At 40.3% G+C, this 18,918-nt stretch overlaps 1 protein-coding gene across 2 annotated transcripts in view; it reads left to right on the forward strand.

Moving 5' to 3' along the window:
- The window catches only part of TNFSF11 (TNF superfamily member 11), a 32,043-nt gene extending 15,008 nt beyond the window's left edge, over positions 1-17,035 (forward strand). For both annotated transcript variants that reach the window (XM_059725073.1, XM_006266893.4), the window contains exons 3-5: positions 8,862-8,910; positions 8,992-9,090; positions 15,044-17,035. In XM_059725073.1, the coding sequence (XP_059581056.1) occupies positions 8,862-8,910; positions 8,992-9,090; positions 15,044-15,465 (570 nt within the window). In that variant the 3' untranslated portion in view covers positions 15,466-17,035. The remainder of the gene's footprint in view (positions 1-8,861; positions 8,911-8,991; positions 9,091-15,043) is intronic.
- Positions 17,036-18,918: the final 1,883 nt, after the last annotated feature.

An 18,918-nucleotide genomic window follows, 5' to 3' on the forward strand; every position in this document is an offset into this window, starting at 1 on the left:
TATCGTTCTTTAAAAAAAAAGAAAAAAGATTTGGATTCGAACTTAAAGCACTATGTTTGTGGTTAGTTGATTGTCCCATTTGTTACTCAGTCTTGTCCAAATGATAGTAATTTATTCCAGCACTTGGTTTTAAAAATGTGGGCATATCTATTTTACTTTGTCTTTCTGATTGCATCTTTGGTGATGCAACTTCATTTCTTCCTAAAAGGCAATTGCTAGGCAGAGAGGGGTGAAATATAATGCCTTTGTCTGCCCTTAATTTAGTTTTTCTAAGAGGCGATAGTGTTTATCTTCTTTTTTCTGTCCTCCTTGCATGGAGTGGGATTCTGGGATTCATGTGACTTTCTTATGCAGGAGGCAGTAGCTCTTTCTCATTTCTTTCCACAAAGTAAACAGTCTTCCACAGTGCCACTTTTTTCTGCTCTCTGTGGGGACCACTTCTACCCAAGAGGAAGAAAGGGCCAGCAGGGTGAGTTGATATCCTGAGCTTTGCTCAGCATTGTAATCAGAGATCAGTGGTCTACTGGGATAATGAGGACAAATACAAGAAATTGTCCCAACTGGTGTGAGGCGCAAAATAATAGGAGAGTACCTTACTGTCACTGAGAATATGTAGCTGGAAGGAAGCTAACATTAGAGAGCATTTTCTTCAAAATCATTTTAGAACAATTGCACTGTACAAATGGAGTTTCAGAGATGCTCATTAGCAGCTCCTTTGTGTTAACAAGACCAATGCAATCAACACTGTAACAAGGAAAGCTTGATTAACATGATAACTAGGCAGGTCCTGCCTAGCAGCAGAGTGACAACATCCTTCCAACGCAAACAGTGAAATTAGTCTGACACAGACATCATCCCTAATGAAGAAGACTGGACAAGTTTGACATACTTGACACAGTCACCAAGGTTCCTGAAGACAATTGATGCTTTTGATCTTTGATCTTCTAGCACATTTGTACAAGCACTTAGTGCTATTTCAACCTAATTACTGGCTAATCAAAGACTATTTACATGCTGAAAGAGTGCTGACTCTGCCTCTTTCAGTTTACACCAGCTGTGCATCACAATCCCTTGGTTCATTACTTCTTTACTGTCTCAGTACCTCTGGGAAATCCTGTAAGGTTTTATTCATAAAATATACTGCACTACATTTGAAATGCACCAATATGCAATTTAAAGAATGAATTGGATTTGGATTAATTATACAGACCTATAATTGCACTAATGTATACTTTAAATACTGCACCACAAATGGTACAGATTGTTTCTGCTTATGAAGATAATTATATACTTCCCCAATTACATAAAACCATTAGATATTCTTCAGATTTCAGATGTCTTGTTCCCTCCTTTCTTTCAAAGACTCCCAGGAAAAGTTGAGCTCAGGTGTAATAGGTTATTTTTCTTTCAGTATTTTAAAAAATTATTCACACACTTACTAAAGCGTGAGCACTGAAAGCACAGATTATTATTTATGGTGGGTGCATGTGTGCATGTGCGTGTGTATGTACATAGGATATCTTGCTTTTCATGAAGTTCCTTAGCTAGAATGCTTAGTTACACTCATGCAAGAGGCAAGGATTTCTTAGGATGATATCTTTTTTTGAACCAACTCTGCAGGTCTTGCATTTGAAAGCTTGTTTAACTTTATCCCAACTACAGAGCTGGTCCAATAAAAGGTATCACCCTAGGAAATCCTTGCCTCTTATATAATTTCTGGATTACTACAGCTACAATATCACTTTTACGCTATAGTTACACTAATCCAGGAAGTACTCCTGCTTGCTGACTGCTGGTTAATCAACAAAGAGGTTGGCTTTCATGGAGGCTGCATGTGCTGCCATTCTGGATAGAGGATGAATGCTGCAATGCCTATGGTGAAGCTAAGTAATGACTAGGGATAATTATTTTGGTTGATGGCTACTTGTTTAAAAGAACAATGCAGTTTCTCTTGCCAAAATAATCGTGTTTGTATTTACTTTGAATATGCTAAAGAAAACATGTGTATGTTAAACAATGGGTAAATAAGTCTGCATCCTGGTTCCTTTGGCACCATATGTTGATTTTGAGGGAGGCAAGGCAGAGTAGAAAAGAATACATCCCTAGGCTAAATTAACTAGGGTTACCATATGTCTGGGTTTTCCTGGACATGCCCTCTTTTATGGCCCCATGTGCTGCGTCTGGGCGGGTTTTTTAAATGCAAGCAAAATGTCCTGGATTTCCTCCCCCAGTCTGTTTTCAACACGATTGCTGCTAGGTAGAACTACAGTTCCCAGAATACCTAGCGACACACGTGCGCGACTGGGAGCTGAGGTTGCGATTTTGCTTTGTCCGCTGGTGGGAGCAGGGGGACGGAGATCCGAGGCAACAGGGAGGACAGAGGTTCAGGAGTGAGGGGCACTGGCAGGGCTGGGGAAAGGGGGCAGGGGGCTGCAGATCAAGACTGAGGGGCATGGGGGAGGTGGGGTGGGGCAGGTGGCCATGGGTTGGATGCGTGGTGCACTGGTAGTGCCAGGGGGCTGCGGGTTGGGAGTGAGGGGCATCAGCAGGGAGGATGGGGCAGGGTACTGCCTTTTGGGAGTGAGATGCACTGGCAGGGCTGGGGGGGTGGGGCTGTGGCTTGTCAGTGAGGGACAGCCGAATGGGCAGGGGCAGGGCACCTGTGTGTCCTGCCCCCCCCCATCACATTCCTCCTGCCCCCCCCCCCTCGTCCCCCCGCCACAGGTGTCCTCTTTTTTGGACCTGGAAATATGGTAACCATAAATGAACATCACTCCAGCTGAATCAGCTGATAATGTAAATGCTAAAGGGCCATTGGCAAGTTAAAATCATGGTTCAGATTTCTTTGGCCTGCGCTACCTTCTTTTACAGTACTCTCATACACCAGTCAGCTGAAAACTGATGGAATCTTCTGTCAGGTGAAAGTAGCCCCTTATATAAGGAGGGGGCATTTTCCTGAATTCTTTGTGCTTAGTTTTCCAAGTGGGAACATAGTCCCAAGTACTCTTAACATTTCTTAATTTATGTTGCTTACACCCTACGTTATGGAAATGGAACATTTTAAAATCAAATTTACTTTTTGCCATTCATGATTGTTTCCTCCTTGCAATGCAGTTTGGGCAAGTGAGTTTAACTAGTCTTTATGATCAGGTTGTGCTTTCTAGCTGATACAGGCTTAAATCCAAAATGGGGGCTGATGCTGGAAGTATCTAAGTGTTCTCATCCTGTAGGCTGTGGGAACTTTGTAGAGAATAGTTTAATGGTGGGAACCAAGACTTTATTTTTATAAAAGACACTTCAATTAATATTTTGCACAATATAGTATTTAGGCCTAAACTAATTCTCATATTCTAGGTGAGAGCAACTTCAGTGGCAGCACATTTAAACTATTGTAGACACATTATATGCTTTGCTTGTCTGGCTAATCTTTATTTTATTTTATTTTTGTATGTAACCCTAAAAGCCCTTTGGCAATCCAGATGCACTGACCGCACTTTCTGAAGTCTCTCATAATAAACTTGGCAGTAAAGTGAGAACTACAAACATATCTGGGGGCAGTTCGTGAAGTAACAGTTTTGGCAGTGCTCCCAGCCCCTGGCAGCTTGGGGAGTTCAGGCCTGAACTAGTTTTTCACTTGGCAACAAAACACTTTATTGCTAGACCTCCAAGATAGCCCTTATGAAGAGACTGTATATACTTAACAAACATTCTAAGTGCATAGAGTTATGCACAAACTAATCTGGACTGAAGATTTAAATAATGGTTACCAGGGATCCTGTTTTTTTCTGGTAAAAAAAAACATCAAAAAACCCCCAATTTTAATCCACATGATTAAAATGAAACACCTCTAATATATAGACGCATATATAGTTGGGTTTCATTCTAATCATAAAAAAATGTGGATTTTGGGTTACTTTATTATTACAAATATTGGGGATTTTTTTTTTATCAGACAAAACCAGGATCCCTGGCAATTACTACAAGTTGTCCAACATTTTTAATTCTGATCTTGAACTTTTAGTATCCAAGTGTTTTAGGTGTAGGTAGTTGGGAGATGAATGTAAATCTGAGTTAAAGGTCCTTATACTAGCTTCTGAAAAATACTGCTTCATGTACTTTCTATTTCATTTCCTTCCTGATTAAAAAATTCTTCAAGGCACTGAATTTCCTGCAACATAATCAGATGTGGCTTTTCTGGGTACCAGTTAGTTTTGAAAGCAGAGATATGGTAGCACAAAATCTAGTAGTTTAAAGGGTAGCTTGAGGTTACCTTTAGAATAATACATGAGAATGTTAAAAGGGTCCATTTTGCTAGGCCTCAAGCTTGGATGCTTATTCAGATGTATTCAAATCCCTTTCATCTAGATTATGGGGTAGGAAATCCCACAAAGTCTATCAAACATAATAATTTGTAGGTTCTCATACTTGGTATAGCTTTAATCTAAAATTGTTTTTCTAGGCATAGCAATACATTTTTCAAAATTATGATGAGACCTGGCCTACTTAAACGGGTAGATGTATTTTGAAAATTTATTTGTAATTTTTAGGGCTGATAGCTAGTTAGCTAGCTATCATCTATCTAACAAGCAGAATGAAGTTATTTATTCCCTAATGTTTTTTGAGTTTCTACATTTAAAATCTGCCCCTGGGCCATTGCAGAACTAAAGAAAAACATTTTTTTTTTATGAGCAGCTGCTTGCTTGTCATTCAAACAGTGGCTGCCCAAAGGTGCTCTGACGTGTGGTATTTTGGAAGCAGACCAGTAGAAATGAATTAGTGGGCAGAGAATGAGTGACGCAGCCATAGGTGAACAAATACAATTTATCACGTGGTCACCGCTGCAGAGTGTATTTGTGTACAGTTTTCTAAAAATTGCTTAACAGCTTGGCAGTGAGCCTTCTGCTGACAAGAGTAAATTTGAAGAGGTTTCATTGGCCAGATTTTGTGGAAGTACCTAAATACCTTTAAAAATCTAGTCTTAAGCTGTTTTGAAGTCCACGGCTGTTTTGAAGTCCATGGCAATTAGTGTGTGTTTAAGTGCTTTTCAGAGCTGAGGCCTGAATCAATACCTTCAGATTTATGGAACTTGGGAGCTAACAGCTTTAGATTCTCATCAACAGAAATGCTGGGGCAAGACAACACGTTTTCTTTATTAACAATATCGCTGTTCTGTCTTTACTTTCTCAGTTTTGTGTTCCATGAATCTCTATGAAACCCACAAGACAACCTCTGTTTGCTGTAAAATTATGATCTCAAATTGAAGGGCTAAATGTAGGGCATGACCAGACAGCCTCCCCAGTTATCATGGAGCTGTTAAGCATTATGATCAATGGAAACTCCTAACAGATTTTCAAAGTAAAACCATGTTCAAGTGAAAGGTAAATAAGGACCTGAGTTTTCGGCAGGACATACCATTACTGTCAGACAGCTCTTTCAAGAGCAAATATAAACATTCTGTGGCTATTTGATTGCTTAGCTGGTGTACAATGTTATCTTGTAGTTAAGAAATGAAGCTGTTTATGAAATAGGGATGCAACTCCATAAAATAGGCCATTTATATAAAATATATAAATTGTTAGGCTGCTGTAATGGCGATTTACTGCCACACTATCTGATAACCCAGCAGTGATATGAATGTTATAAAAAAAAAAAAATTCACTGCATAGATAGGTTACTCTCAAAGGCATTATTCTGCTTTATAAATATGGACCTGGCTGGGGCCTCCATTTTGTTTTGTGGGTTGGACTAGATGATTTTCTGAGGTCCTTTCTAGCCCTATTTTCCTTGTTTCTGTGAAATGCACATGTTAAAAATATGCACTAACTACAGCATCTTACATCTTTTAATACTGATTAGAACTGAAACCTTGGGGGTAATTTAATTCTTGCACTCTTAATTTTGAAATAAGTGCATGTGTGTGTGTGTAGAATCTGTAAAATAATAAAAAATTATAGTACTGTATTTTAATAGGTAGAAAACTGCAATAATCTCTTAAGATCAGTGGGGTTTTTTTACTTGGTGTTAAGTATACATACTAAAAGACTGAATATGTATCTGATCTGAAAATTAACATGCACTGGGTTTTAACTCGTTCCAATGCCTGTTTCATACATGCTGTATCTAGTGTGCTGCAAATATTTGTGAGGTTATCATTATTTATTAATGATATGAGTATAGCTGCGACAGGGCAGATGATCTCGGGTTGGCAAGCAAGAAGGGATTTTGTGTCAGATATCTTCCATCTAGACAATTGGGGCATTTATACACATGGTCCAGGAGTTGGGGTGGAGGGGCAGGTTAATTAGAATGGCTCTGAGAGTCACTCTAATTAAAAACCCAGAGCATCTCATGTATGAGGTTTACATAAAGTGCCTCCACTGCCATTTTGAAGTGCAGGGATGGTGATACATGAGACACTGGAGGCTGCTGGAGCACAGTAATTGTCACGCTCCAGCAGACTCAATTAATTGGAATTACAGAGTGTCAGAGCAGCCTCCTTGCTCGTGCATAGGCACCCTTGGTTTGGAGGCAAGTGTGACTTCATGGGTGGCTGATTAGAGCTCTTGGTACAAGATAAGTAATTAGTCATCTTCTGTCTTAATGTGTGTCAGTCAAGATTTGCAGTAACTGTACTTCCTAACCAAATACAGGTTTTAATCCCTTCAAATTTTGGACTAAATCATCAAATCCCCAGATTACTCATAAGGAAAAAAAGACGTATGAAAACAACAAGCTCAGAAGGGATCTTTCTAGGGAAGGGGTTAAGGACCTCTGCTGCTCACTGGTGGTCTGAGCATCGTGGGGGCATCCTCTCAGAGGGTCTGGCCGTCAGCGCACTTTCCAAAACTGCCCACCCTCACACAACTCTATTCTTTCTAGAAGCTTTATACCTATTAACACAATGCAGTATCCAGTACCCCCACAGTTACTGCTCCTATCATTTTAAATGAGGTTAAGTGGCGTATGTGGGTGGGTGGAGGCTCGTATTCATCATTCAGATTAGCACAGGTAGAGTTTTCTGTCCGGGTTTGTGTGACTAATGCATAACTTGCATTTCACCTACACATTCTAATATGAAATGATTTCACTGATATGAAAACAAAAGAACCAGAGAGGGGAATGTATTACATCTTCCCACTGACACTGAGTAGGGAACACGTTTGCATTTTTGTTGAAGTTGCAGTTTGCCTGCTTATTTGCTTTGTTGTATGATAGAAATTGTCTTAATTATCTTATCTATAAAATCATGTGTTTCACGGCTAAAATACTGTACTTTGGTAGTCATACTACAACTTTCATGTGACTGTGGCTTTCCATTTGGTTTAACATTTAAACGCCTACTGACTAATGAATTGAAAGGAGAAAGTGAGCATATCTATATGCACCAAGTAAGTTCTTGCACCTTACACTGTGGTTGCAAAGTTACATAAAAGCCACACTTCAATTGATATTTAAAAGCTGAATTAACATCTTTATAACACCGCAAGAAATCAGTGACTCAGAATACAGTGGAACATTTCTAATTGGGATGAATGTCTGGGATTGATTGCAGACACCAAATATTGAGAACTGGCAAGAGAACAAATGGTAAAAGAAATAGTGCATAACAAAAAGTGTTATTTTAATTTATTTTGTCAGTCTCTATGACAAAGATTTTAATCTGAAGTGTAAAGACATAGAAGGCATTGAGAAATCTCAAAGATGAGCAAATGATTTATGATGTCCAGGTTGTAAAGTCTCATGATACTGCTTTTTGATGGTGCCTGGAGGCCAACAGAATTGGATTCATGTTATGCTAGGCACTATGCAAGCCTAGCAAGCCTCTCCCAAACAATGCATAATCTGATTAAAAAAAAAAAAGAAGGGAGTCTTATCCCCATTTTTCCAGAGAGGAATTTAGGCAAAATGAATTAAAGGGACTTGCTATATGGTACACGATTCTAGGGTAGAAATGGGAATGGAACCTCTACTTCCTGGGTCAGTCATTTCCTCACCTCCAAGACTTTGCTTATAAAGTTAGTCTGTATTGATTCAAAAGAAGAGTAGGAATGGAGTGTGGGTACATAGTCACAACTTATATATTTCTAGGTCATGCTATGCATAGTTTTGGCCAATAGTAATAGTTTATTTTCATTAAGATTTACCTACATTCTAATTAACACTTGCTTTCACAGATGTCCAGACTGCTTGCCTCGTGTATGGATGTGCAAGATGCCTTTCCCATCTTATTCTTGTGTACTGTATCAGGGGCCAGGCACATTTGCAGTCCTGAATTAATTTGAGAGGAAGCAGCCTTCCCTGCAAACAGGAACGCAAACTACCTCAAAGGAGGCAGGATTATTGTTCTCCTGCAAGAGACCACATAATTGGCTGGCCGTGAAGGAGAAAGATTCCTGTCCCTGCCTGATTGCCCAGACAGAATAGTTCAGTCAACATGCTCAGCCTCTCCACATTTTTAGACTGAAACCACATGCTGGTCCCTACACAGAGCTGCCTCTTTATGGGACTATTTGGCCCCTGTAGATCCAAATTGTTCCATAAACTCTATCATTCAGTGAAACAAATATTTTGCAGCTGATATCTTGTTATTATAATAGTTGAGTAAGTTTTACAGAAATAACTCTAAGTGTAATAATTATAAAAGGTTTCAGACATTATCCTATTAGTCTGATCTTTAATTTTCAAATATTGCCCCAATAATTGCCCATCCTGCAATCTTGAAAATAAGCATTCTTGACTCTTGGATACACAGTGCTGAAAAAAGTTATTTCAAAATAGGTTGTTTATGTTGTGTTATCTGCAGTACACTATATTGAAAAAACATGACAGTATAATAAAGTAATAGTTCTTTTTCATTATAGGAGGTACAAAGGATCATTGCTGGAAGAGAGTCACCAGTATCAGAAAAGGGTAAGCACTAGCTTATGATAAGAATCATTTGAAATTCTGCTAATGTGTTCTTTGAAACAATGCAATTTCTTTTATCTCTAGCTATAATGGAAGCACCGTGGTCAGACCCTTCAAAGAAAAACAAACCTGAGAAACAGCCCTTTGCCCATCTTATTATTGATGATAAGAACATTCCAACTGGTGAGTCCACTTCTAATCAAATACATCTAAGAATATTATGTCTGTATTAAATACTGACATGTCTAAAATATTAAGTAATACATAAAGCATTGAGGCCAAGACAAAAGCCAGGCATTGAATGCTGAATAGACAGATAAACAACATTTGCAGTTTGGTGTGTTCAGTACAAACATTGGGACTTGGCCCATCTTAGAATTCTGACAGATGCTTCCAAATCGCAGGATGTGGTGCTTAGGGGGACTTTATTAACTGGCACCTCTGCAGTGTACAAGCAGTCCAGCCAATTCCTGAAATGTGTTGGGGATAACTTTTTGGTACAGGCAGCAGAGAGGTCAACTTGGAGGTGAGGGGAGGGGAAGCCCTTCTTGACTTGACTACTAACAGGGAGGAATTGGTTTAGAATGTGAAGGTGGAAGGTAACTTGGGTAACAGTGACAATGAAATGATAGAGTTCAAGATCAAGGGAAGGGAGGAGGGAGAGCACCAGAATAAGGATATTGGACTTCTGAAAAGCAGACTTTGACAACCTCAGGGAACTTGTGGGCAGGATCCCTTGGGTGGAAAGTCTGAGGGGAAAATGAATCCAGGAGAGATGACTGTACTTTAAGGAGGCCCTTTTAAGGATGTAGGAGCAAGCTATCCCAATGTGACAGTAGCACGGGAAGTGCAACAGGAGTTCAGCCTGGCTTGACAACCGTTTTTTCAGTCGGTTGAAACTCAAAAAGGAATCCTACAAGAAGTGGAGGCATGAATATCATATGCCCCCAGTGGCTGGGGAGGCACGGTAGCGGTAAGCATGGAACTCCCACAGGTGCTGCCGGTGCTGTCGGCAGGGGGGGAGTGGGGGGAAGGCAGTGGCAAGTGCTGACCAGGGGTTGGGACCACCCACAGACAGCGTCAGTGGTGGCCAGCAACAATTGCTGACTGCCCACAGATGCCTCTGGCAGTGTCAGCAGCAAGGGGGCAGTGGTGGCAAGGGGTGACTGCCTGCAGGCAGGGGTGATTAGGGGGTGCAATGTCATGCTCAGGGGGTGCACATGCACCTGCATGCACCCCCTACACATTGCCAATGAGTGGAGACTTGGTCATAGTACCAGGAAAGAGCATGCAGGGAGAAAATTAGGAAGGCCAAGGCACGATTGGAGATGCAGCTGGCAAGGGACATAAAAGGCAATAAAAAGGAATTCTACAAGTATGTCAGAAGTAAGAGGAATACCAGAGAAACCAGCCTTATGGAATGAAGATGGCAATCTAGCTATAGATGATGCAAGGAAGGCTAAAGTATTGAATGCCTTTCTTTTTTCACTCTTCACAAATTGGGGGTTGGCAGCAAAAGGAGTCATTCTGGGGAAGGAGGCAAACAACATAGACTGATGGAATAGGTAAGGGATTACTTAGAGAACATAGATACATTCAAGTCAGCAGGGCCAGATGGGATGCACCATAAGCAGAGACCTACTTAAATCACAGTGAGACTGAACAGTTTTTGTGGGTTGGTTGCAGCATAAAGAGCAAATTCTGCGGATATTTCTCAGAACTGTTTTGCTAGCCCTCTTCCTTGGCACTGATTGGTGCAGAGGTCCTAATGGGGGAGGAGGGACAAGCTGTATCACCCTTTCAGCTGGTGTCTTCCGTCCCAGCAAGCTGTAAGGCTGGGCCTCAGTGGCAGCAAGGACCACTGGCTCCCACTGGGGAGCCAGCATTTTAACTTTATGATTTTTTTTTAAAGTTGATTTTGTGGACAATCCCAGATTTTTCAATTTCCGTGAAACCCGCAGAATCAAAATTGATTCCCTAACTATAAGGAACAGAAGGAATTGGCTGCGGTCATTTAAGAGCCATTGACTATCTTTGAGAACTCATGGAGGTTGAGTGAGATCCTAGATGACTGGAAAAGGCAAATATAGTATTCATCTTTTAAGAAAGAGAAGAAGGAAGATATGGGGAATCACAGACCAGTCAGCCTGACCTTGATACCTGGAAAGATCAAGGAGCAGGTCCTATTGTGAGGTATCTACAGGTGATCAGGATCAGTCTGTGTGGATTGACCAAGAGCAAGTCATTCCTGATCAACCTGATTTCCTTCTATAGGGTGGATTGGGGGAGAACAGTGGATGTGATATACCTTATCTTTAGCATGGCTTATAATACCATCTTCCAGAACATCCTCATTAATTAGCTATGGAAATACAGACAAGATGAAAGTAATGTAAGGTTGTATCATTGTATTCAGTGGCTACTCATCAGTGGCTCAATGTTTAGCTGGGTGGAGGTATCAAGTAAGGTTCTCCAGGGGTCTGTTTATGTCCAGTATTGTTTAGAACTTCGTTAATGATTTAGACAATGGGATTCAGTGCAGGTTTAGCAAATTTGCAGACAGCACCAAGTTGGGTGGCATTGCAGACACTCTGAAGGGTTGGGCTAGGATTCAGAATGACCTGGATAGACTGGAATGGAAAAATTGTTCACAGTCAACCAAATTAAATCCAGCATGGACAATGCACTTGGGACAGAACAACTGCATGCCCAGATACAAGCTGCTGAATGACTGGCAAGGCTGCAATGCTGCAGAGGGACCTGGGGATTACAATAGACCATAAGCTGAATATGAGCCAAGAGTGTACTCTTGTTGCAAAACACCCCACAGCATATTGGGTTATATCAATGGGAGTGTCACTTGCAAATCAAAGAAAGTGATTCTTGCACTCTATTCAGTACTGGTCAGGCTATGTTTGGAGCAGTGTGTCCAGTTTTGGGCCCCACATTTCAAGAAGGGATGTAGACAGTTTGGAAAGAGTTCATTGGAGAGGAACAAAAATGATTAGAGGCCTGGGAGGTAAGATTTGTCATCAAAGGTTGAAAGAACTTAGGTTATTTAGCCTTGAGAAAAGAAGACTGAGGGAAACATTTGATAAAAGTCTTTAAATACCTGCAGGTTGATTATAGAGAGAGTGGAGAAGGCCATAGGGAACAGGACTAGGAGCAGTGGCCTCAAGCTTCAGCAGGGGAAATTTAGGTTGGAGATTAGGAGGAACTTTCTGACAATGAGGGTGGTCAAATACCATATTTTACTCAAATATAAGATATCCCTGATTATAAGATGACCCCCCCACTATTAGATTCTATATATGGGAAAAATTATGAATTTGTTCAATTTTCCAGGCATAGAATCTAATTATTGGAGGTTTGCCTTGAATTTGTCCCCCTCCTAATGCTATAGCAGGGAAAATAAGTCTGGGGGGGGGGGGGGGTCACGTAGCCTCTGTACCCTCTGTCTCCCCCAGCTTCTTCCCCCTGCAGTACATTTCCTTCCTCCTTACTGTCAGACCCTACTCTCCCTGAGCACATGGAAGTGAGGACCAAATCTGGAAACAAAGACCTTGAAATAAACATAGCTGTAGTAATTGGCATATAGTACCCATACGCTTAGTTTACCTAGAATTGATGCATTTTACCTTTTTTGAAACTGTTGCAAATTTTAGCACAGGTACTCCATAAACACACTTTTAAGCAGCACTTTAGCACCTACTTATATGTAGTAAAAACTATGTATAATATTAGTCCAAAGACAAAAGGCTCATGATTTACCATATAGTTCATTGGGCTGTGCCCCAGTAGAGTTAACAGCATCAGACCCTGGTGACTCCACAGCTCAGCTCGTCTCCGTATGCATGTGTATTCCAAATACCATCACCCGCCCTCCCTCCCTGCCAAAAAAGGATCCATGTGCTAATTAGGCCCCCACTCATGACTGGAACCACCTGTTTTTGTAAGGGACACATGAGCATGCACACGTCTGGTAGTTCAGTACCTGCAGGCCACACCCATTCCCTCCTTGGGGAACAACCGCCCGTTTACTTATGTGCATACGTACACACACTCCCATCAATATGTTTGCCCAATCTGTGCCAGGTATTTTATAATCATGCACAGTGTTGGCTGCATTTAATCATCTTCACACTTAGTTTCTATTACTGAGCATATGCTGCTTTTGGCAGCAGTTTAATGATAGACAGTATATTTAGTGAGGTTTTGCTGTGTGTGAATACAAGACAAGGGGGTTTTTTCCCCCATGCCGACTGAAGTGAGAAACCTTGTCTTGTATTCAAGTAAATACGTGCAACCCCTGCTTAGCACTCTCTTAATTGGTTCTGGAAAAAACAAGCGTTAAGCAGACCGCACTAAGCAAAACCCAATTTCCCATAGAAATTAATGTAAATAAATAAAATTTGTCCTGCCCCACCCTGGGCCCCCACTGGCTCTGGCCCCGGGGCACTGGCACGGGCCCCATGCTCAAGTCTGCTCCGCCCGCCCACTCGCTGCCACTCACCGCTTCTTGCTGCCGCTGCCACTTCTCCCCACCCCCGTTTGATGACTGGCTGCTCTGGCACCATGTGCCAGCGCAGGCCCCGCACTCCTGTTGCCCTGCCCTGGGGCACGCCTGCCCACCCACTCGCTGCTCACTGCTTCTCGTTGCTGCTGCTGGTGCTGGTGCTGCTGCTGCTGCTGCCACCCCCGTGCCCGCCCACTAGCTGATTCCACTGAGTGTTATAATGAAACTGGCTGAGTGCTCAGTGGAATAGGGTATGAATTTTGAATGAGTGCTATAGCGAAATAGTGCTAAGTAAAACTGCGTTAAGCGGGGGTTGCCTGTATTGTAACAAGTTATGTAGAGAAGTTATGGAACCTCCATCCCTAGAAACTTTCCAAATCAGGTTGGACAGACACTTGGCTGGGGTAGATTAGTTGGGGGTTATCCTGCCTTGAGCAGGAGACTGGATTAGATGACCTCATGAGATTCCTTCCAGCCCTAATTTCTTATGATCCTTTTTGAGAACTTTGAAACTCTGGATGTGCTAGAAAGGCTCATTGGTCTGTGAGGATCTGAAATACCTTCTTCCATCTTCTCACCACGTTTGTGTGTTTTACATGTGCATGGCCACAATACCCACTTCGGTGTCTGGTATCTGATCCCATCCCAACTCACCAGACATGCCTGAGTTCACTTGGGCAGTGAAAGCAATGTAGTAATATTAGTGTGGCTCTATCTAGAGCTAATTAGCATTATATTCTGCTTGGGGCAATGTAGCTTTATTGCTTCCAATACCCAAGTTACCTTATCACCACCCTAGGTTTGCAACTTGTCCTGGCCTTATCGACCACAGTCAAAGTTGAGGCTTGTGGTATTCATTCAAGCATTGGATTAAGTCTCTAAACAAATGTTGCATGAAGAGACTTTTTAATGACATATTTGGTGTACAGAATGACTAGGAGAGTATACAACAGGAACCATGCACATTATTTTGCTGTAGTAGAAATATGCAGTCATTGATTTTTTAGGGGTTTTTTTATTGCAAATTAAAACCATGTTTACCTTTTTATTGCCTTCTGTTGTTAAATTTGTAGAGCATAACAAATTAAATATGACAACTTTATAGCCTTTTTATTGGGGGGAAAAATATTACTGTTCAACTGTCTGGACTCTTTTCATATACTGTTTATTTCAATCATTCATATGGTACCTAGCATCACAATCTTACTGGTTTTACTTGGTAAAAACATTTACGTACACAGGCCTGTCTGCCCCGTTTTCCAGCTCAACATCTCAAATTTTGTCTTCCTTATGTGTGCATTCTAATGAGCTGCAGAATGTGATAACCCTGGATGCATCTTACACCACTTTCTGCATATGTCCAGCCTTGGATTTCCAAGCATTTCCAATAGTAGTGAAAGCTCTCCACCTGCTATATGATTTGGAATATGCTGTCAGTGAATAAATTAAGCTTCTGCTCTGAAGCTTGAGACTGGGTTGGCCTTATCTTAGTCTATATAAATAGAGTTGCTATGAATACTAAAAATCTAATAAAGGTATTTGACCCTGCTTAACTTTGTATGATGTGTTTGTAAATAGAAAGTAATTATTCTGCTAAACCTTTTTTTTTCTTTTCTTTAGGCACAAGGAAAGTGAACCTTACATCCTGGCATCATAACAAAGGCCAGGCAAACTTATCGAATATGACATTCATTGATGGAAGGCTAATAGTCAATCAAGACGGGTTTTACTACGTTTATGCCAACATTTGTTTCAGACACCATGAAACTTCAGGAAACCTAACTAGAAAAGGGCTTCAACTGATGGTGTACGTAACTAAAGCAAACTTTAAGACAAAGCGTGCTGATGTTCTTATGAAGGGAGGAAGCACCAAATATTGGTCAGGAAATTCAGAATTTCATTTTTATTCTGTAAATGTAGGAGGATTTTTTAAATTTAAGTTTGGCGAAGTAATAGGTATCCAGGTATCAAACCCATCATTACTGGATTCATCTCAAGAAGCAACTTATTTTGGTGCCTTCAAAGTCACAGAGATAGATTGAGTTGTTGCAAGATTTCATGTCTCAATGTATGTTTTCTATGGCTTTTTACTTAAAAAAAAAAAAGAAAGAAAGAAAAAAAACGGTTCTTGACACAACACACAATTTGGTCAGAGACTACTGGGAGATGTAACAAAATCTTTTGGGGCCCAGTTGCTCCTGTGTAACCATTGGCAATGTATTGTTCATCTGATCAGGTTTTGACCTTCAGTGACTCTAGTCACTGCAGATACATAAGATAAGAATTGCCATTGACTAGGATGGACCATAGGTCCATCTTGCCCAGCATCCTGTGTCACAGTGGCAGAATGGATGCTGAAAAGGTATGACTGTGGTTTTTTCCTGCTGTTCCTTTCTCACTTGCCACCCTCAGCATTTACTATCTAGGATGTTCAAATTTAGAAGCTGTATCCCTAACTTCCATGCTCAATAGTTACAGTGCAAGCAAATTACACAGCAGGCCTGAGGCTGGTGTGTACCAGTTTAACACCTCTGTAACATCGTTGACTTCAATGGAGTTAGGATGATATTACAGCAAAATCAGAATCAGGCCTGATATTTTTATGGTTTTGAACTGCTATTGGCAAATTCTGCCCCAGCTTTTACACCCCATGCTACTCTGTTGATGTCAGTGCAGATGTAAGAGAGGACAGGAATTGGCCCATCAAATTTGCAAGGGGCTCAGTTCCGCAAGGGATTCAGCATTCTGGCCCTGATCCAGCAAAGCAGTTAAGCATGTGACCAGAAGCAGATCTTGGATTTTGAAAAAAAGGAGGTGGGGAAGAAGGGAATGTGGTGGAGAGCTCACTGGCACCAGGTGTGACTGCCTGCAATGGATGGTTCACTGTCTGTGTAGTAGAAAGTCAAAGGGTGGTGTGATTGCAGCTCCCCCCCCCCACAAACACACACTTTCTTCTTGATCTATCTCTGTATGTAACTAGCCCTATTGAAGGCAATGGGATCACTCAGATGGTTAATTAAATATATGTTGACTTGCTGGGCTGGATGAAGGCTAGACTGTTCAGTGCTTTGGCAGCATGAGCTTTAGATTTTAAGTTAATGCCAGTGTGATGATCTAAACAGATACTACGTGTGGACTTTTTAGAAGGGCTGTATAGGGGTTCTCTGTTTACAGTTATAGAGAGCTAACTGCAAGTCTATTTTAGTAGCATTGCACATGTGTGTACAAAACCAGAATTCTGATATGTTGAATCCCTTTGAAGTGTTACATTATGCCAGAATCTGCAAATACTTCTTTTTAAAGCAAAGTATGTATTTTTGTATTCTGTAATATCTAAAGTTATATTTCAGATGTAAATTATATTTGTCCTATAGTATTTGATACAAAATATTTAAAAAACCTCCTGTTGTTTGTATATTTTAATGTTTTTAATATACAGACATGTTTAACTGGTGCACTTTGATCCCAATGGGAAAAATTGCAGCTAAAAAAGATTGTTTGCAATTAGCAAATGTAATATATTTCTTTTGTTCTTTTTAACTTAATAGATTGCTGTTAAACTTGTCAGTATTAAGAAAGCTAAAACCAAAATAATAAATAATTGGATCAGAATTTGGTCAACAGGTTCCTTTCAAACATACAAGGTAAATGACTTTACAAAGCTGGCATTACTTAAGGATACCTACGGGGCCACATGAATCTGTCAAGAGTATTTATAGTGTACTCCACTTATATGCTTGCCAGACAAGTGCATAATTTGCTTAACTGCATAATACAATGCCAGTCCCAATGTGTCGCCTGTTGCTTATATTTGAACAAATACTGATGATCTGTATATCAGTTAAGTGCATATCTGCTTAAGTGCATAGCATCTTTCAGCCACTTTCTTCAACTTAATTGTACTCCATTTAACTGCACCAGACACAGGGAAACAGCTGTTAAAGCACTGCTATTAGCAGCTTAGAAACCAACTGGATCTCATCCCATCCAAGATTTCTAATCCAAGCCCTGAAGAAGCTAGTGAGTTTGAAGGCTGCTAATAGCCAAGTGCTGACACTGCTGTAAGCAAGGCTTGTTGGCACTTTGTCAACCTCCCAAACTGATTAATCAACCCTATCTTCAAGGCTTTTAATATAACCCTGACACTTGGGTACTGACAGTGAGGGGAAATCATCAGTTTTGGGGTGGTTGGTACCATAACAGGGTGTACTTAACCAGCCTTGTTTATGTTGAGATTAGATAAATACATATTCCAGGTAAGTACATATGGAAGTCCCAAAGCTGTGCACTTAAACAGAGTAGGCTGTATGTAATTATTGAACGGGCATTTATTTCCTACAATAGATGCTGCAAACTGTAAATTCTGTAAAATAATTATTGTATCATAACTGTTTTTTATAAAATAAATCCTCAGAGGCTTATTTACTAAGAAACCAAGTTGAATTCACTAGCAGTTATTTTATACTGTATAATAAACTTTTTTTACAAAATACATTTCCAAGAAAACAAAAAAGAACTGTGGCTTTGTCTTGTCCCACTTCCTTTCACTTTTGTGCTTGTATAACCCTTTTGTTCACCATAGTAGAGTTTGTAGCCCACTTATAGCATATCTCATTTTTTGGAAGATATATCAATTTATTATTATTTAGAGACAGATTGTATCTGTTGGAGTTTATATTATAGGCTTTTGATTTTGCTTGAAAATTCTGGAATCCCCTATAAAAATAATCAAAATATAAACTTTAAAGGGAAAAGAGATTAAATGATTAAAATCTGCTTTTGCTTACACTGAAATAATGCAAAACCTCTCATCTATTTAGAATGGATATCGGCAACAAAATCAAGTAAGGATAAATACCAACTAAAGTAGCAAATCTTAAGTGTTTTTAGGGCAAAGGGGATGAAACTCGCATTTTGTGTTAGTCTAAGACACCCTGTGGATGAATATTAGAAATGTTAGAATGAAATGCTAATGCTAAAAACATTGACAGTAGTAGGGTTATTATCTCTACCAACTTGAAAAAAACAATACCATCTCTTCTTGAGAGGATGGGTAGTAAACCCTCACATTCCAAAACCTGCCATGGTTTTATGGAGAAGTACAGACAATATATGGGCATTACATGAAGATCAGCTTATATTCTTCAGTGTAAGAGCAGAACATTTTGATTTCTCTGTCCAGCTAGGCCTACCCCACTTTTGGATTTGCCCTTAGGTTTGCACGTGCTTTTGCTGACTCATTTGCTTTCTTCCAGTACTCAGCCTATTGGAGTTATCATCTTTCTTTATTGCACACTCAATTAATATTAATTTGGTTGGACAGGTATGCAGCTGCCAGTTTTTAAAGACAATATCCTGAACTCAAGACTGTTTAGCACCTCTGCTTTCTATCATTTTCCTTCCACAAGTTTTGATGTGACTGATAATATCTTCTTTTACATCGTCCTGAATACAACAGCTAAGAACTAGTCACCATGCCTCCTTTACTTTCTGTT

The sequence above is a fragment of the Alligator mississippiensis genome, chromosome 1, assembly GCF_030867095.1.
Source record: "Alligator mississippiensis isolate rAllMis1 chromosome 1, rAllMis1, whole genome shotgun sequence".
Lineage (NCBI taxonomy): Eukaryota > Metazoa > Chordata > Crocodylia > Alligatoridae > Alligator > Alligator mississippiensis.